The sequence below is a fragment of the Nothobranchius furzeri genome, chromosome 12 (assembly GCF_043380555.1).
Source record: "Nothobranchius furzeri strain GRZ-AD chromosome 12, NfurGRZ-RIMD1, whole genome shotgun sequence".
NCBI classification, from domain to species: domain Eukaryota; kingdom Metazoa; phylum Chordata; class Actinopteri; order Cyprinodontiformes; family Nothobranchiidae; genus Nothobranchius; species Nothobranchius furzeri.
Window position 1 is genome coordinate 59,673,207 of NC_091752.1, and position 21,237 is coordinate 59,694,443.

The 21,237-nt window shown below is 41.1% G+C and overlaps 1 protein-coding gene across 3 annotated transcripts in view; it reads right to left on the minus strand.

The window, feature by feature from the left end:
- piezo1 (piezo type mechanosensitive ion channel component 1 (Er blood group)) overlaps positions 1 to 21,237 on the minus strand; it is a 155,164-nt gene that overhangs the window by 36,249 nt on the left and 97,678 nt on the right. For all 3 annotated transcript variants that reach the window (XR_011515768.1, XM_070542767.1, XM_015945535.3), the window contains exons 33-37: positions 17,915 to 17,968; positions 16,413 to 16,585; positions 16,186 to 16,289; positions 7,927 to 8,046; positions 7,393 to 7,651 (exon numbers count right to left, since the gene is read on the minus strand). Coding sequence is in view for 2 of the 3 variants with exons in the window: in XM_070542767.1 (XP_070398868.1) it covers positions 7,393 to 7,651; positions 7,927 to 8,046; positions 16,186 to 16,289; positions 16,413 to 16,585; positions 17,915 to 17,968 (710 nt within the window). In the remaining variant the exon portion in view is untranslated. The remainder of the gene's footprint in view (positions 1 to 7,392; positions 7,652 to 7,926; positions 8,047 to 16,185; positions 16,290 to 16,412; positions 16,586 to 17,914; positions 17,969 to 21,237) is intronic.

Genomic DNA, 21,237 nt, shown 5'->3' on the forward strand with positions numbered 1-21,237 from the left:
TGCACAGCCCTCAAGTTTATTTATATAACACCAAATCACAACAAGAGTCGTCTCAAGGCTCTTCACACAGTAAACATTCCAATACAGGTCAGTTCATTAAGCCAATCAGTAAAAAGTTTTCTATATAAGGAACCCAGCAAACAGGCTGAGGCCCTGTCCACACGTAGCCGGGGATCTGCCAAAACGCAGATATTTTTCTACGTTTTGGCCTGTCATCCACACGAAAACTGAGTTTTTTCACACGAAAACGAATCTTTTTAAAAACTCCGGCCAAAGTGAAGATCTGCGTTTTCTCCGTTTTGGGTGTCTGCGTGTGGACAGACAAAACCGGAGTTTTAAGGTCCGCAACGTCACTTTCCGCGACAAAAAAATGCTGACATCACGTGTGCGACCTGTGTTTACACTAGCCGGCATCATGGCAGCCCTCAGAGCTGCGCTCTTTCACTACCCGATCCATCAATTGTCCAAGCGCTTTTTGCTTGTTTGTTTTTGCAAGCGGAATTACTGCTCCTTGCGGAAGACCACAGACGAAGGACGAGGTTAAAAATGGGGGAAGTACTGCCGCCTACAGGTCTGGCATGTCCTTAACAACGTATTTATCCGGGTACGTGTGGACAGAGTTTGTTTTTAAAACGCGGTGGTGTGGATGCAAGTTTTTGGAGGGGCGGATATTCATTTTTAAAAAACCCCGGCTACGTGTGGACTAGGCCTGAGTCTTAACCGCAATCCTCATAGTAAGCAAGCAGTGACAGTAGAGAGGAAAACTCCCTTTTAACAGGATCCTCTTGCCCCAAGGGTGCTAACTGGCACTCTTTCTGTGGTTGCCCCTTTTGTTGTTGACATGATTGACCTCAGTTTATCATCTAAGATTGTTCCTACCTCCTTTAAGCATACTGTCATACATCCACTGTTAAAAAGATCTGGTCTTGACCTTGAGAATTTAGCAAATTACCGCTCTATCGCTAAGCTTCCATTTTTGTATAAAGTCCAGTAGAAGGTGGTTTATTCTCAACTTCTTCAACACCTTGAGGAAAATGACCTCCAAGATCCCTTCCAATCAGACTTTAGGTCCAAACACAGTGTTGAATCTGCACATATCCAGGTCCTTAATGATATCTTGGTGGCGACGGACGCCAGCCACCCTGTAATTCTCCTTTTAGTTCTGTCAGCCACATTCAATACAGTTGACCATAGCATTTTTGTGGAAAGGCTGGAGTGATGGGTGGGGATAATTGGGATTGCACTTGACTGGTTTAGATCATATTTCAGGGACCGGAGCTTTAAAGTATGCATGGAGAACTGCTCAAGCCCATCGCTGGCTCTGCCCTGGAGTGTCCCTCAGGGCTTAGTCTTAGGACCAGTACTCTTCACTATACACATTCTCCCACTGACTTTGATATTTGTCCACTTTCAGGTGAGCTATCACATCTATGCCAATGGCTTCCAAATTTATTTTGCTGTTACATCACTCGATATCCTTCAGATTCTATTGGACTGCCTCTCAGAGATCATAATCTAGTTTTCAGCAAATTTCCATCCATCCATTTTCATCCGCTTATCCGGAGTCAGGTTGCGGGGGCAGTAGCTTAAGGCGAGAGGCCCAGACTTCCCTCTCCCCAGCCACTTGGGCCAGCTCCTCCGGGGGAATCCCAAAGTGTTCCCTGGCCAGGTGAGAGACATAGTCCCTCCACCGTGTCCTGGGTCTACCTTTAGGTCTCCTCCCGGTTGGATGTGCCCGCAAAACCTCACCAGGGAAGCGTCCGGGAGGCATCCTGACCAGATGCCCGAGCCAACTCAACTGGCTCCTCTCAATGTGGAGAAGCAGCGGGCCTACTCCAAGCCCCTCCCGAATGACCGAGCTTCTCACCCTATCTCTAAGGGAGAGCCCAGCCACTCTTCAGAGAAAACTCATTTTGGCCGCTTGTATCCGCAACCTCGTTCTTTCGGTCACGACCCAAAGCTCATGACCATAGGTGAGGGTAGGAACGTAGATCGACCGGTAAATCGAGAGCTTCGCCTTCTGACTCGGCTCTCTCTTCACCACAACAGACCGGTACAACGCCCGCATCACTGCAGATGCAGCACTAATCCGCCTATCGATCTCACGCTCCAGTTTTCCCTCACTAGTGAACAAGACCCAGAGATACTTAAACTCCTCCACTTGGGGCAGGACCTCATCCCTGACCCGGAGAAGGTATTCTACCCTTTTCCGAATCAAGGTTTCAGCAAATTTCTTACACTTAAATGACGATAAAACTGAGGCAATTATATTTCCCCTAGGACCCGTAACAATATCTTGCTTGATTTGCCTGCTGTCCCACTTCAAGACCACACTTAAAATAAGCCATTCATGCTATTATTACTTCAAGACCAAACTATGTAAATTCTGTCCTTTTAGGAGTAAATAAGTCTACTGGATCGTCTTCAGAAAGTTCAGAATGCTGCAGCACGCTTCTTGACAAATTCTGACAGATGCACACACATCACACCTATCCTCTTTTATCGGATGTATTTCAAAACTAAGGTTTTTGTTAACAAAATCCCTCATGATCAGGCTCCTGCATACCTTTCTGATGTCTTTAAGCCCTAAATCCCAAAACGGTCTTTACGTTTCACAAAAATGTCATGATTAACTGCTCCTGATGCACAATACAAAGCTTTCTGGCATGCTGCCCCAAGCTGTGGAACGCGCGACCAACCCCACCGGGGACCTGACAGAGCCCAGGGATCCAGACCCTACCAGGCAGCCACCTGAAGCGACCCGACAGATCCCAAAAACGCCCCGCCCCCAACATGGGAGCTGCGGATATGCTGGCAAAACCGATGTACCACCCACCGGCAGAAGAAGTGGCAAAGAGGGGGTAGGCGAAGATACTGTAGCTCCCAAGATCCCACCTGACATATACAGTCACACACAAACACAGTCACACACTCAGGGGCGCCGTAAAGCGGTGAAAGATTAGGAAGATTCTAAAGCCGGGCGGACACTGTGCGACTTTTTCACTCGTAGCACTCAGCTTCAGCTCAAACTGTACGACTTCCTCGCAGGGCAGATCTCACGAGTCATGTGCTCACACTGTACGACCCAGTTCTCGCATGCGACCTGACTGCTCACACTGTACGTCTGGTAGCAACACGTCGGACCTAAAAATATGCTAAAAATAGCAGTTTTTACTCAACACGTCAGACTGTTTTGTCTTGTTTTGCCTGTTGTCCTTCAGGAGTGCTGCAGGAGGACACACAGGGATTTATGGGGGTTGGATGAGGAAAACGAAATAAAGAAAGTAAATCTGTGTTTTGTGCTCAGTTTAATTTGACATGAACACGACAAACACGCTTTCTTGACAATCTTTGCAAGTAAAAAACCGTGTAGAAACAAAAACAAACAACGTGTGTTATTAGGCAAATAGCGGGCGAGCGGTGTTCATGCAGGATTGCGCCGTGAGCGGTTCTGATACTTTTTGGGTCGCAGCTGCTCGCAGCGCCGCTTCAACAGTGCGATACCCTCACAAGGGACGAGCAAAATATTAAACACTCCAGAAGTCCGTGCGAGCTCACGATTGCTGATCGGTAGCTGGTCACGTGGTGTTAATCGCCTCTCGTAACACTACACCACGCTCGGTGCAAAACTCGCCCCGATCTCGTGGATTCTCGCACGAGTGGAAAATTGGCTCAAAAAGTGAAAAAGTTGCACAGTGTACGCCCGGCTTAAGGGCCCACAACTGTCAGGGGCCCAAAAAAGTTTCAAAGTAAAAAAAAAAAAAAAATCACAAGTACTTTACTTTGCAGTATTTTTTCTCATTTAAGACATTAAACAAACAATCTTTTAGTCTTTATGAAATGTATATTTATTCAGAGGTCCCTACTTTATTTTGACTAATTAATCCCCCCTCCCCCCCCCCAACAGCATAAAATGGTACAGTCCACCTGGCCGAGGGGAGCGTAGCAGGCGAGGCTAGCAGTCAGACAGCAGAGTGCGTCAAGGCTGCAGTAAAAATATGTCTGCAAAAACAAAGTCTGGGTCACAGAAAAGGAAAGAAAGAAAGGAGAAAGAGGACAGGCAGAAGAGAGGGCGTCATTATGTCACAGTTTTTCTCAAAGAAAGGCGGGTTTAGTTAAAGTTAAAGTCCCATTAGTTGTCACACACACCAATGTGTGTGCGAAATTTGTTCTCCGCATTTGGCCCATCCCCTGGGGGAGCGGTGAGCTGCAGACACAGCCGCGCTCGGGAACCATTTGGTGGTTAGTGAGTGGTTAAATTCAACCTGTTTGCTAGCTCTGATATCCACAGTGAGAGGAACTATGTTTCATCTAATTATGGTAAATGGGTTGTTGTCCTTGTCCCTACCAGAATCAGCAGCTGGTGACATGTCAGCAGGTATCCCCTCACAACCCAATGAACCTCAAGAAGGTGAGCAATGTAGCATGTTAGCTAGCTGCCTCATTTAAGGGGGTCTGTGGGAATCACTTAAGGCTCTCTTCTCTATCAGTACTATTACAAAGGAATATAAAAAGGCTATTTTTGGTGATAAACACATTGTTTTTCCACATAATGATAATTATATATATATATATCAATCAGTAAAAATGTATAGATTATTTTGGATGCTGGGCAGGTTGAAGCATTGTTATTCAGTCTGTTAATGTAACATAAATTACTGTGAGATTATTACTGTGAAGCACCTTTTTGAAGGCAACATAAGAGAAAAAAAAATCCTCTTCATCTACTAAATACCTTGAAATGAAATGTTGTGAATCTGACTGAATTATGAGAGGTTTTACAAGACGTAATTTGTTTATGTAGCTTTTAGAACACAAACCAAAAATCAGTAATTTCCAAATAATTCATCAGAGAGCAAAAATGAAACAAAGCTATTAATAATTGTAATAAATAAACTTAATATAACATTGAACACAATAAAATATGAAATCTAGTATTGATGATGGAGAACTACAGCTGATATTCTGCAGGAGTCTGTGCTGCATTTTCCCTGTTGTGCATTAATTTTAATGACTGGGTTCAAAAACACAGAAATCACCTTGTGAGCAGTGAATCCTTCATTTTTGTCAGTCATACAGAAATACTTGATTTCAAGAGGAAAGACAGCTGAAAATGTTGCTATGTAAATCTTTGACACAACATGGAAATTTAATTAGATATCCAATTTTGAATTTTATCATCAGATAAAATTTTAGAAATAAACATATTTTAAGGGGGTAATAAGGAAAAGGAGATTAACACCTTTCAGCATATGCATTTCCTACTTTTTCCAGCAGTGATATTGCTAATTCTGTTGAAGGAAATTCACTGTTTAACGAGAGACAGCTGGTGAAAATGATGTGTAAATAAGTAAGAATGCATGTAGACCTACATAATGAAGCAAAACTGAAACACTAATACAAAGTATATATATCATATTTTTTTCTCCCTTCGAATCTGGGAGGGTGGAACCCCAGCTCCAGCTATGGACGAGCCCCCAGGGGGCCAACTTGATATTTTTTCATGGGGCCCAAAATCTCTGGCAGCCCCCCTGCACACACTCAATCGCTCATGCTCACACATAATACATACAACCTAAAGACTTACAAGAACGTACATCACTCACCCACTCATGCTACCCATACACACCCGATGCACTCAGGTCCCGGTTTTACAAAGGCTTCCAGCTGGTTGTAGAATCAGTTTTAAAATCCTGTAACTCACTTTTAGATCATTACCTGTTATGGCACCTGAATACCTGTCTGTACTACTGCGACCTTATGGCCCCCCTCGTTCACTCAGGTCAGTTGACCAGCTGTTGCTCTCAGCCCCAAAAGTCGATGAAACTTAGAGACCAAGAATTTGTGCCGCAAATACAATTCAGTTCAAAAATACTTTATTAATCGAATTATTTGGAATGATCTTTTTCCTGACATTAGGCACTATGCAGTCTTTCAGTTGTGATGAAGTTGATTCAGGTTGAAAACTCTTATTTGCTAGCTTTTAATTCAGTAATATTTACAGTGCTTTGGCCGGCCATGTGTTGTTTTAAAAGCGCTAAATGAATTTGTTATGGTATGGTATGAAGATCTGGTGAAACATTTGGCAGTAAGAATATTACTGGTAAATTTTAAAGCTAAGCTAAGGAGTTTGTATAATTTTAAGCTCTTGCTTTCAAACTGGTTTCAGTGTATCTTCAGCCATAATCTTGAGTAACGTCACTATGGATAGCACTTTGAAGCCCTCCACTGACCCAGAACTGCACTCAACAATTTTGTGGTTCAGGTAGGAACACTAGTAGGAGGCCTTTACTTGCTTTACAAGGAAAATATGTTTACTGTGCCAGTAGCCTGTGTTGGGGAGAATACTTTGTAAATGTATTAAGGTACAGAAAACTGAATACCTACTTTAAAATGTAAATTGTAACATACATATTCCGTTACTTTGCTTAATCCTGGTACTGTATTGTAAACACTTGGAAGTATTTCAATTTACCAACTCCTACATGTCCCAATGTAGTATATGGTAGCTACACCAGCAGGAAAACTGAAAGCATATTAATCCTTAACAATGTGAACTGACTGGGAAAATAAATAAAACAATTTACTCATTTTTGTTACTTTATCAAAGTGTCAAAAGATTATATTTCTGTTTCTGTAATAAAGTGACAAAGTGGTTGAATATAGCACAGCATTACGGTCTTTATCACCATACAGGCCTAAGAAAGCAAAATAGATCATTTTTATAAATTGTGTCTTTCTCGCAGACGCAGTCTATAAAAATAACTTACGTTAAAGAAATACTCCACCCAAAAGGGAAAATATGTATTACTGCATTCCTTAGAGTTAGATAAGTGAGAAAAAAAAGCATTTTGTAACAAGTGCAGAAATTCTCCTGATACGGCAGCAGTACGTTTGCTTTTGCCAAGTATAAAAAAATGGAATGAATGGGAACAAGTAGCACTGCTACATCGCCGCAGGTTGTAATCCAGTTCTATGTAAAATCTCGTTGACAGTGCAGACATTCACACGGCAACATCACCTTACGTCACCGCCTGGTTAGGCTTAGTCGTGGCAGAATTCACTCACCATAACATCAATAAAAAGCAGAAGAAAAACAAGAACCAGAGTGAAAATCGTCCCGGCCTACACCTACAGAAGGCTACAAAATCACAGACTAATGGTGACCTGACTTTGTTGTTATTGCATACTGCAACCATTTTGTTTTTGCTACCTTTTATCATGAGCTAAACTGAAATATCTAAAATGTGTTCTATATAAACAAAAAACTCGTTGCTCTAAATTATTGTTCACAAACCTGTCTAAATCTGTCTGTTCGTTTTGGACAGTTAAGTTTTTTTGCTGCATGTAGCTAAAGAAAATGTTTGAGTGTGTCTGTTTTCCTTTTCATACCTCTGTGTAGACTATAGCAGTCATCCAGAACCTCTTGGTTGGTCTTGGAACAGACAACATAGCCCAGAGGAACACCAGCATTGGTAGGATAAGTGATATGACAGAGGCACTGACCACATTGTTTAACACTATGATGAAATAACAAAGGAGCTCTGAATGGGCCGACAGCAGGGTGTACATGGACAGCAGCAGCTTTAGCAGACGGTTCTGGTTCCTAAAGAACTCTCTACTTTGCTCCAGTTCCTCAATACAAAACTGCCTGAAAGAGACAAAGTTACAAATGTGAGTTTATATACAGTATACATATACATATATGTATATTTGTGAACCCCCCCCCCCACCACCACCACCACCACACACACACACACACACACACACACAGAGAGCAAACAACAACATTTCTTCTTTATCAGACCAGAACTTCCTGTTTTAAACCTCCTTCCTATCCTCTTATGTTAGACACAAATGTAATTTGTAATGTAATTGTTGCCGTCACAAAGTGGTAGCAGCTCACTAAGCACTGGTGGGTCTTACCTGTCAGACAGAATCTCACTGGCTGTTCTGGAGTATCTGTGACATCTGGCCACTTCTGGCTGAAGTACGGTGTTGTTGTTCTGGGGTTCTTCAGTCATTACACTTTGGTTGATGGTTAGTCTGAGAGTAGAACAGCTTGTCACACATGTGCTTTAAGTGTCTCCAGGTCACAGTTCACTTAAAAAGCAACAGCTAATGACTCAAAGCAATAAATCTTAATCAGATCAGGTCCAGATTCAGTTTTAACACAAAAGCCCTTGACCGCCTTCAGTTGGTCCAGAACTCTGCAGCGAGGCTCCTAACTGGAGCAAACAGAAGAGCCCACACCACTCCTATTCTAATGTCTCTGCACTGATTACCCATTAACTTTAGAGTTCATTTTAACATTGAGCTTTTAGAGGTACTGCGGTCAAAGCGTAAGTCTAGGGGTGATCGTGCCTTTGCAGTTCTGGGTCCTCAGCTTTGGAACCAACTCCCACAAGAAATCAAGCCGTCTGCATTGCTGCCCACTTTTAAAGCAAGGCTTAAGCTGCATTTTAGATCTGTTTCTTAGTTGTTTCTTTTCACATTTTAATGTTTTTGATCAATATTCTTACATTGTTTTTATCTCAATTTTTCATTTTTAAATGTTTTTATCTCTGTATTTATTTATAGAGCTGTTTTATTGTGCTGCTTCTCTGCACTATGTTCAGCACCTTGGGCCCCCTTGGTTAGGGGTGGGAAGGGGCTTTATCAGTAAAATAAATTAATTAATTAGAATCCTGATTATAACTTTCAATCCTCTACATGGTCAAGCTTCTCCCTATATTACTGAACTGTTAAAGCCTTATGCTCCAACCCGAGCCCTCAGGTCCACCCACCAGAACCTTCTAGAAGTTCCAAAGATATGTTCTGTAATAAAAACACAAAGTGACAAGCCCCTTTGAAATTCTTTTGTGTAGGACTACTACTGCTTTGTCACACATTTTCTTAGGCCCACCCACAAATGAGTTTCTGGCTACGCTAATGGTGACTTTTGACAGACTTTGAGCTCCGAAGCCATTACACTTTTCACCTCGCGCACCCCCTAGCGGCAGCTCGCGCGCACCACACTTTGGGAATCCCTGGACTAATGCATTAACTAAAATGTTGGCATCGTTCTGAGTAAGAGATGGTAGTAGCTGAATGATAATGCACAATTGAAAGTAGGCTAAATGAACCACATTATTGACGTGAGCAGAGAAAGACAAATTTGTATCCAAAATGACACCCAGAGTTTTAACCTGTGATAAAGGAGATAGGATGGTATTGTCGAATGGAAAAGAGTCATCTAAGGAGCAAAAAAGACTTTGGATTATGCTATCAACATCATGCTTTGCTATGTGAATGACTTTTTATCTTCTGCTGACCTTTACATTTCCAAGAAAAAGTGAAAATATAACCCTCCACCCAACAAAATGGAGCCAACACTTATTGGTTCCTCCATTCGGGGAACTGAAACATGCTGCCACAGGCAGCAGAGGAGGTGGAGGCCCGGCTAACAAAGGAAGCCCGGGAAAAGCTAGGAGTAGTGAGGCTAATTCAGTTGCATGTTGAGGTTCAGGATTTGGGTCAACACCACCAGCCAAGAGAAGAATCAGAAAAAGGTTCAGATAAGCCAAGAGTGATCTACCTGTGGCAGCATGATTATATTTATTATTATTTATTTATTTAACTTATGGTTTTCAGGAGGATAAACTGCTTGAGATGTAACAGCTCGTTTTCGAGCAGGTCCTCCTACAACACAACCAATAACAAATAAGGTGGCAGAGTTAGAAAGTTATAACAGACTTTAAAAAAAAGAAAAGAAAAGAAGGAACGTAAATAAATAATAATAGTAAAATTAACGATATGTATAAATATATATATACACACGTAAATATAAACACATAAGCATAGATACATAGATACCCACACGTGTACATACGTACATACATACCTACATACAAAATTACATTAAATAAAACTGCTGTGAGGCACTCAAAGAGAAATAAGGGCAAGAAATTACATCGTAAATAAACCTAAAGTGAAGTAATATCCCAACTGAATACAAAGTTAGCAAGTTAGCCAGTGAATGCACAAAAACATTATAATAAAGATTAAACAAAGCAACTACAGCTTGGCTTTACATAAGCATAAACAGTGCGGGAAAATTGACGAATTGTTAAGATGGATCTTAATTCAGTGGGTAATTTATTCCAGTCCTGAGGAGCTTTAACACAAAAGGCGAGTCTACCCACCTCCTTTTTAAAACGAGGAACAACAAATGATGGAAGAGTAGTTAAGCGGGTGGAATACAAGGAATAAATGGGAATCAAAAGAGTTTTTAGATAAAGTGGAAAATCAAAATAAATGCGCTTAAACATAAATATCAACCAATGAAATTGTCGTCTTGCTTTTAAAGGCAGCCAACCAAGAAGTTCATACATATAACAATGATGAGTGTTAAAAGAACACCGCAAAATGAAACGACACAAACTGTTGTAGACGACATCAAGAGACCGCAGGCTAGAAACTGTTGAGTTTTGGTACAAAATATCAGAATAATCAATAATTGGCAACAGAAGCTGAGTGACAATGCGCTTTCGTACAATAGGTTCAAAGCAGTTTATTGAGTTGTAAAGGATACGTAAACACCGTGTGACCTTAAGACATGTCGTGTGAATGTGAAATTTAAAAGACAGCTCTGGCTCCAGCCAAACTCCTAAATATTTCATTTTAACAGAAGGAAGAACCGGCGAGGAATCCAAAAAAATAAAGATTAAGAGTCCAGTCACTATCAGATAGAGCACTACATCTATGAAACAGCATGGTGTAAGTCTTAGATTTATTTAAAAGAAGTTTGTTCTGCGCTAGCCAGAGCTGCACTTCGTTAAAATTAGGCTGAAGAGCTTCTTGTAATTCAGATTTACTCGACTTAGAACAGTATAAGACCGTGTCATCTGCATATAACTGAACAGAACAGGATCTGCAGCACCGTGGTTAATCATGAATAAAAATTGAAAATAATAACGGCCCAAGTGAAGAGCCTTGGGGAACACCTCTGATGACTCCTCGCGTGTTGGAGTCAGAACCATTAATGGAAACAAATTGAGAACGATGATGAAGAAAATAACTAAACCACAGTAGAGACGGCCTTGACAGACCAAAGGCATATAATTTATCTAAAAGTAGATAGTGATTGACAAGGTCAAAGGCTTTTGTTAAATCGAGAAAAATTGCACCACCAAATAAATTATTGTCAAAACCAGAATAGATGTCATTAGAAAAATTAACCAGTGCAGTAGTTGTCGAGAAGTTTTTTTCTGAACCCCGATTGGTACTGAGATAGTAGGTTGTTGTCCTCTAAGTATTTATGGATGTAATAATTTTTAGAGCCACATTTTTGTCCTGTAAGGTCACAAGAGGGTAGTGTTATTTTAATAGTCTTCCCTTTGTCTATTTTCAAAATTCCTAATTGAATTTTAAAATTTGTCCTGAGAGAGATATTGGGACAAAATGTTGTACCATATCCACAAACAATGCTAAAATGGCATCCAAAAGAAAAGCAAAAAGCTGCCCAAATGGACAAAAATGTCACTAATGACACCTGAGGGTTTACTCTAGATTCTAAACTTTGGACAATTTCTGTCCAAAATACATGTAGATTGGTTGGGAGAATTCCCATGCACACTCCACAACCACCCTAAACACAATGGTACTCTGGGAGTATCTCATCCACCCCTGGAGCCTTGCCACTGAGGAGCTTTTTGACCACCTCAGTGACCTCAGACCCAGAGACTGGAGAGCCCAACTCAAAGTCCCCAGACTCTGCTTTCTCACTGGAAGATGTACCTGTGGGACTGAGGACAAGGCGGTATCCAGAGTTTCAAAATGTCCAAGGTCCACCATCCATTATCCCAAGTACACTGAGAACAAACTAAAGACCAAAGCTGATTTCAAATTTAACATTCATTTCAAACTAAAGTGACTTGTATTAGTATGACATTTGCTTGTGTGTGTGTGTGTGTGTGTGTGTGTGTGTGTGTGTGTGTGTGTGTGTGTGTGTGTGTGTGTGTGTGTGTGTGTGTGTGTGTGCACTCCCAAGTAAATCCATGAAAAGTGGCATATCTGAAGCATCAGCGGAACCTGGGCGTATCCATGAAAAATCACTAAAACGAAATGAAATAGTGAATCAAATACTTATTGACCCCGCACTTGTATAGCGCCTCTCAGAGTAAGTGTATCAGTGTATCATTCACCCATTCACACACACATTCACACACTGATGGTGATGAGCTACAATGTAGCCACAGCTGCCCTGGGGCGCACTGACAGAGGCGAGGCTGCCGGGCACAGGCACCACCGGTCCCTCTGACCACCCCCAGCAGTCAAGGTGGGTTAATTGTCTTGCCCAAGGACACAACAGCAGAATTCTCTGTCCGGAGCCAGGATCGAACCTGCAACCTTACGATTACTGGACAACCTTCCGATTGCTGGACAACCTTCCGATTACTGGACAACCTGCTCAACCTGTTGAGCTACTGCTGCCCAGCTGCCCAAATACTTATTTACCCATTATATAAGATTTTGACATCAGCATTTCAAAATGACAATGAAATTCTGTTTTTACGCACATACCCCATTTCCTTCTGTCTGACTTCTGCTGTTTCTAACATTATAATAAAAAGTAGCAATCCAGAAAGGTAAGGGGGGGTATCTCCTCTCCCTCGGTTCTCTGTTTCAAGTTACACAGGTTCTGTTTGAGTGTATGTGTGTGTGTGCGTGGATATTATTCATGTCTAAACACAACGTGCCGACTTGGTTGACTTTGATGTTGTCATGCTGTGGGTTTCTACAGTTCTATGACTAGTTTCATAACAGTTAAAAACGATTAAATCCACTAACTGTTAAATTAATCCAAATTCATTTATTTTTCTCTTCCAATTTATAGATGGTTAAAAAATAATTTTACAATTTTTACAAATATCATTTGTTGATTTAAGTTAATTTTGGAATAAAGTTTTTACAATACTAATCTCTAATTCATTTTGTGGTACATTCACAAATAGGTTTGATTACTAACACTGATTAACTTCTTGTGTTTCTTCTTCAGTTTTCATTCATTTTTTTAAGGATACATTCAAATACATACATTTTTACATTACTTTGATTATCATTGATTACTTTACCACAGACTTTTTGTGATTTTTGGTGAATTAAATTTCAGTTTTTGCCAGTTATGAGCCATTAATTATTTTGCTCTTATATTTTTTATTACAGTATTTGTTCAAATTCTTTCATTTTCCCTTACATATATTATAGCAGTGTGTGAATGCAAGAGTTCACGCAAGCGTCTTTGAGTGTCCTAATAAAGCGCTATTTACGTTTGATGATGATGATGATTTTTATTATTATAGGGTTTTGTGTTATTTTGTTTGTTTATACACCATTTTTTTCAGTACACGTAGTTTACTGCATCCACATCTTTCAGCTGACCTCTTTTCACATAATTTCCATACATATGGTATTAGTGTTTTACTTTTACTTGTTCTTTTCCATCAGACACCATCTGTGAGAGTCTATGGTAAAATGCCCTGTGTGTGTGTGTGTATGTTTTGATGCTTTGCTGAGTTTCGCCAGATGTCCTCGTTGCCTGGGAATTACATTGCTGCTTCTCCAACCATTGCCTGGTTCCTGCTTCCTGCTGCTTCTGATTTTGTTTTCTGGTTCTTCTGGAGGTCCTAGGGTTTTCCTGTCTCCTGGATCACTGCGGATCACTGTGATCTGGTCCGTTTCTCCTCATGGTTCTGGCTTCCGTCTCAGGTCCCTGCCTTCAGATTTCGCAAAGTGGGATTACAATTTGCTGATTGGGATATCAATTGACTATTCTGCTGTGTGGGGGTTTGCTTTTCCTCACTCCTGATGCTTTGGTGCCTGAGAACTAACTCGGTCTTCCTCTGCTGAGTCCTCAGGGCCTCTAAGGTTGTCCAACGCCTCGTGGTCTTCTGCCCTTGGGTGGGGTTAATGTACCGGCGGTCAATGCTTCACCAACAAGTTGACCAGAAAGTAACCTTTCATTTGCAGACACAAAAACACCAAGTGTCTGGCCTCCAAGAAAGAAAAACTAGTGTACAACGTGCAACAAGCCAAAGAAGCCATAACATCTTTGCTAAAGGCCTCATGTGAGACTGCTGCATCCTCACTCTAAATAAAGTACACCCACCTCAAAGTTCCTACGTGAATTTACAACTTATAATTTGAAATATTAAAATGTGCTGAATGAACAAGATGTTTCTATCAAACATTTGAATAATTGTGCATTAATCAATGATGGCTTTAAAATGAATATTGTTCCTGCAGTGATCCATTCCAGATCTTATCTACACCAGATCAGTATGTGTTGATTTAGCAAGTTAATCCATCAGTATACTCATACACATTACAATAAGATAATTATTAATGAACATCCACGTCACACACGTTTTTAAACATTCTCATTCACACAAAGAGTTAACCATCTTTATATCTGAAGGAAGGTGTGACTTCTGAGGTATAATCTGAGTTGCTTTAGCACTCAAACGTTGCCAAATTTATCAACAATGTGATTTAAACAAAACAGGAATTACTTCCCAATTAATTTAGTTTCCAGCTGACTTTGGATTCGGCCAAATCCCTGGAAAAGGCATTTTGATATCAAGTCAAAGCTTCTCTGCAACGCTTGGTGATATCAGACAAAACAACTCTTCTAAGAGCCAACAACAGCCTTAGACGCAAACAAGCATTCCAGCTTCCTGCCGTCTCCTGGAGAGATCTCAAGACTAAACGGGTCCTATCGGAGCTAATCTAAGGGTTCCTGATACCGAGAAGTTCCCCCCACCGCCAGTGTCCATCAGGACCTCTTAACCCCCTGGATCGCATGAGAATCTCCACACAAGTGTGCGTAGACTTGGCACAGATTGCGTTGGATGGTTTAATAAACAAATCTCTAGTTTACAAACATACAGCCAAATTTATTTCACAACCGAGACTCCACAAATTCTCTCAGATACTTAAGAAAGGTTCTGCTAAAACATCTAGATTTCCATTCCAGCATTCCACACATCACATTAAATCACTTCATATACATTACATTACATTATCATTATTCATACTTTGTATTGTATAATCATTAGTTTAGGGAATTAGAAAAAAAATTCCTTTTCACATACTATATACTTGATTGTGTCTGAATCAATATGATGTGTATTTATGGTCCCTGGCAAGTAAAAATAACTACAATCTTCTAATTTAAACATTCAAAGATCAGTCAGTTCGATATTTCATATTTATATGGAATTATCACTTCTTATTGGTCATTACGCCACAACCCAAACTTTAGAGCGCATTCTTTCTGCCATGCTGTTTGCCCTGTTTACAGCCAGCCTGCAGCGACTGACGACATAACGCACTTGCGCATACACTGCTGTCCATCTTGGGAAATCAGGTACAAAACTCGGTGGTACCGAAAGAGGGCAGCGTTTCATATCACGTGACTCGGTCCTTGGTTGGTACCATATAATTTGGTTGGTGCCTTAAAAAGTACCGAATACAGTATCCATCCCTAGTCATAACTGATGGCTGATCATACTGATCAAGGTTCTGGTGGAGGTTTCTTCCTGTTGAAGGTGTAGGGTCTACATAAAGGGCAGTTTTCCTCTCCACTGTTGCTACATGCTTGCTTAGTATGGGGATTGCTGTAAAGTCACTGACACAACAACTCTATGCAATCTGCATGGTTTTCTTAAGATTAAAAAATGTTTTACTAATTGGAAAAATGAATTTAACTCAATGCACTGAAGAGTAGGTTCAATTGTTTACCTTGTAAAGTGCCTTTAAGAGGGATTGGTGCTTTTTAAATAAACTGAATTGAATAACCGAATAGACGACCTGCACATGTCTAGCTTTCCTAAGTCATAGGACTCCACAGCCCTTTACGCCAGTCTTCAGTCATTCACTCACCCACACACTGATGGTGATGAGCTACAATGTAGCTACAGCTGCCCTGGGGCACACTGTCAGAAGCAAATTATTTACACATATATACAAAGACCAATACGGAGAGAGCCAGGGTTCAAACTGGCGCCCAACAGGGCAAACTGCTGACCCCTGAGCCACAGTCACCCATAATAGTTTCTGTGGCAGTGGCATACTAACATGTCCATATTAGGGTTTAATCTGGGGTCCAATTTGCAGGTTTGTGAAACAGTGGCAGGCACCAACCTATTTCTGGTAGAATCTTCAGCTTCATCCAAACATGCATCAAAAGTGGCACTTCCACTTGTCTGTGACACCTGATCCTCTCTGGACTCTGCTGGTGCATGATGCTGCCATGAACATGAAGATGCAGACACAACACTAGATCAATAAGAACTCACGTTTGGTGATCCTCCCTTAGTGTTCAGTTTCAGATCAGAACCACGTTCTATAGATGTGCTCGTGTGGCTTACCTGCTTTATTTTGTGCAAGATGGAGTAGCGTTCTTCACACAGAACTGAAGACGCATCGCTGTATTGCTTAGTGAGCAGGTTGAGCCATTGAGTGAGTCCGTCTACCATGGCCAAGACGATGACCCACAAAAATTGAAGAATGTCCAAGATCTTCTGAACCATCTCGCCATGAACTGGAGGACACAAAACAGGATGTAAAAGTAAAGAGTGTAGCAAGTTTCCCACCTGAATGTAGGGATGGGTACCTTTGACATTTGAATCGATCCAGTACTAATTCCCGGTACCTAGGTATCGATACCGGTACTTAACGGTACCAATTTTCGATACTTTTGAGTGTTTAATATTTTAATTCTCTTTTATAATTAGATATATATTTTTCTCAATTTATAACCATATTTGATAAATATCACGATAAGTAACATACAACTGTTTGTATTTTAACATCGTCCTTGTAGTTTTTCAAGCTGATAATTAAACTGAAGCAAACATCTTTACTGTGAACTAAATTTACTGTGTATCTTCATTCCTTTTACCGTCCTTTTTCAATTGATTTTTCCTACTGGGAAGTTAGAATTTCCGAGGAGAAAGCGAACGCACCATTAGATGATAACAATGGTGGCATAGGAAGCTAACATACCAAGCTAACGTTATCTTTAACAGTTTATTTAACTGCTGAAGCAGATTTAAACGATGCTGCCTCACTTAAATCGTTGTCACTGGTTTCATCTTCACCCAATCACCCGTCGCATTTAGTAAATTGAAGCTAAACTTTAGAGCGCGTTCATGTTCTTCTAGTCAGAATTTCGGAGTTCCGAGGAGAAAGCAAATGCACCATTAGTGAAACGGAAGCTAACAAATCAAGCTAACGTTATCTTATAGTTTATTTACCTACCGGAGCAGATTAAGATGAGGATGTCTCACTTAGATTGTTGTAGCTGGTTTCATCATCACCCAGTTACCCATCACATTTAGTGAAGTGGACCCAAGCTTTAGCGTTCCTTCTTTCTACCCATGCTGCTCTGTTTACAACTCGCTCGCAGCGACCGATGACTTAACGCTCTTGTGCATGCGCAGCTGTCTAGGCAAGTTCTCGTTGTAAAGGACGGGTACCGAAACGAGGCACCGTTTCAAATGAAGTGAATCGGTGCTCGGTCGGTACTATGGAATTCGGTCGGTACCTTAAAAAGTACCGAATTCGGTACCCATCCCTATGTGGAAGCACCAGGTGAGATCTTCTGCTGAAAAAATAGCAACTAATTTTGAACATGTGAAGTAAGTGAAGTAGCACTGATGAGGAAGTCAAAGCAAAAATAATATGTAGAACAGACATGAGATAGTCAACAGAAAAAACCTGCCACATTCATACAGAAAATGTACAGTATTGTGCAAAAGTTTCAGGCAGCTGTGAAAAAATGCTGTAGACAAAGAATGCTTTCAGAAACATAAATGACTGCTTATTATTACAGCAAAAAATAGTTGCCAAAAATGTTTGTACTTCCTACCAGATTCCTGCTCTTCCTCTTCCTCTTCCTCTTTGAATACCTCATCCTCACCACCTACAAAAAAGAAGTGTTTCCAAAATGCTTTTTAAAAAACACAAAAGAAGGGAAATACGACAAAGTGGTATGTTTGTATAAATGTTTACAATCTAACATTTTAGGGAATGCTCTTGACATGAAGGAAGGAAAAGTGGGAAATGAAAATTGAGATTGATGATCAAGACAGGGTGCAAATGTAGGTAAATGGACATAAATTGTCCTGCAAGCCAAACATGAAGAGCATTCAACTGGAAAGTGAGTACTAGAGTTTTTCAAAGCACCCTTTATTATTTCTAACTTTGACAAAACTAATTCAATTCAATTCATTTATAAAGCGCCAAATCACAACAAGAGTCGTCTTAAGGCTCAGTAAGTGATAAATGACCCGCACTTGTATAGCGCCTCTCAGAGTAAGGACTCCAAAGCGCTTTACACTACAGTGTATCATTCATCCATTCACACACACATTCACACACTGATGGTGATGAGCTACACAGCTGCCCTGGGGTGCACTGACAGGCGAGGCTGCCGAGCACAGGCGCCACCGGTCCCTCTGACCACCACCAGCAGGCAAGGTGGGTTAAGTGTCTTGCCCAAGGACACAACAACAGAATTCTCTGTCCAGAGCCAGGATCGAACCTGCAACCTTCCGATTACTGGACAACCCGCTCAACCTGTTGAGCTACTGCAATACAGGTCAGTTCATTAAGCCAATCAGTAAAGTTTCCTATATGAGGAACTCAGCAAGTTGCATCGAGTCACTGACTAGTGTCAGAGTCTTTGCAGCAACTAAGCAAGCATTAATAAGAACTCATGTTTCAAAAATGTGCTGGAGACAATGTGGACAAATCAGAGACCCTACGCACAGTTTTTGGGATTGTCGAAGGTTTAGCACCTCCTGGGAGGGAATTAGAGAAGAGGTTCTAAAATATTTAATGAAGTCCTTATTGAAAGGAACTCATTGACATTGGTTTTCGGAATACTCCCCTCTGACCTCTTGAGTAAAGAAAAAATATTTTTGCTGAAAGTCCTGCTATTTGAGGCTAAAAGATGGTAAACCACTACCCCCTTCTGTCAGTCAGCGGTAGGAATAAATGGTGATAGTGTACACAAAGGAGAAAATGACAGCATACCTCAACTTGAATGCTGATTTGTTCATGAAGAAATGGAACCCACTAATAGTGTATTTGGATTTGATGACGTTAGATCTGGATGTATACTTGGGAATTAATTATGTGTATATGTATTCATATTAATTCATTGACAATGAGGAGTTTTCTATAACTTCCTTAACCGCCAAATTCCACTACCTCTGCTCCGCTCCGACACGAACGCCGGAGCAAAATCGGTCCCGTTGTAGGCAATCAGAGCAATTCCACTACTGCAGCCGTGCTCCGGCAGTGCGGCGCCCTCTGTTCCGGCGTCCGGCAAAAATGGGATTGATTCTATTTTTGCCGGACGCCGGAGCACCTCCGCAGTAAATGGACAGAAATCACAACCGCCCAACAGGAAAAAGAGCAAGCACAACTTCTGTTTTTCACAATAAATCGATAAACAAAAGACGTTTTTTGTTTCATATGCACAGGTTTAACAACTTTTAACAACTATCAATGGCGGCTGAACTTTAAATGCACAAAAGTAAGCCATAAATACAGTTTCTACTATCAAAGTAGTCACACTTTGTTGATCCAGACACTGCTGATCTCTCAACACAAATGATGGGCAGATTAAACAGTTCATTTCGATGCTTCTCCCACACAACGGGTGTTTGGATCTAACTTCCGCGTTTATTGCTCGGACTGTATCGTAAGATCTCGAAAATCCCGCGCATGCTTGTTTGCCCACCTCAGGTCTCCGCACCGGAGCGGAGCCGTTGTAGAGCGGGTACCAGTAAAAATTGAGTTCGGAAGCGAGCGGCTGCGGAAGGCGGGGATGGACCGGAGCAGAGCGAAGGTAGTGGAATTTGGGGGTAAGAGTTTATTGTGGGAATATCCATGGTACCTGTTTGCCGCAAAGGATCTGTTTCTTTTCTTTTGGTTTTTAGTTTGGAGCAAATAATCCTGAGTTTGTCTGATGCTGTGTCGATCTGCCCCTCCTGTCTGTAGCCCATTCTTTCTGTAGCCCCTCCTGTCAGATGGCTACATTTCTAGCGGCGACCTCCACGCCAAGTTCAAGGCCTGACTCGGGGCCCCACCATGCCAACCTCACTCTCACACCCCAGGGGCCTCATTTATCAACCATACACAGCATCTAATGGTAGAACGGGGGAACCACGTTGTCCACACATGTTCCTCATCCACTATTTATTTTACCCATTAAATAATTATTTCAGTGGAAAAACAGTTGAGTCATATTTGGTGCTGAAACACCTGACGGGAATCTGACATTGTAGAATGGAGTGTGTTTTTTGTAATCACAATTGTTGCTCTTTAAATTTTTATAATGTATTTTATTCATTTTTAACTAATTAATAAAATTTAAAATTAAATTTTATGATTTTATATTTTCGTCCTCATGATTTTGCTTGAGATGTGTTAGATAAATGATCGTTTCTTCTTATTGTTAAGGATTTGTCAGAGCGAGCTCTCTGGAGTAAACGCCTTTCCATGAGCGTACTGACAGGAGGTCCGTCTGGGGCTGTGCTGGGATTGGGACCCACTGGGGAGCGACAGATAAACCGCCTGATTCAGATACAAGTCCATGTTCTATTTTACAACTATGAGAACCTCCAGAACCTCTTCTGCTTCCCAATCATACACACGTTGTCATGGTAACCAGAATGAAAGACAGCTCAGAAAAGGCTGCACTCAGACATTCCCAAATAAAACTAACTCCAACCAGAAATCAATGTTCGGTCTTCTTCTGTGTTCACAAATTAGACCGTGAATTATGTTGCCCAAAGAGTCACATGCACAAATGCATCGCCCATCATCATTTATTGGACGGATGATTGGAGGATGGAAAAAAGATACATACCGCCCAACCCTGACTCATCCAGCATAACTGTTTTTTGTTGAAATGCCTTATTTCAGATCTTAAATACACCAAACGAGCCTACTTGATGATTTAATAATGATTTAATTATCAGTTACATCACATATTAATATTACTACATAAACAATGACAGTTATATCATATTTAGATCCCACAATGAGTGAAATAGCCCTTTAGGGAGCTACTCTCTGCCTCACCAACCTGCACAAATCCTCTCCTCCCTCCTTTCTGTCCAACTGTAACGTCATACAGCCTTTGTCTGGTCCTTGCCACCTCTACCTTCACTAATGCTG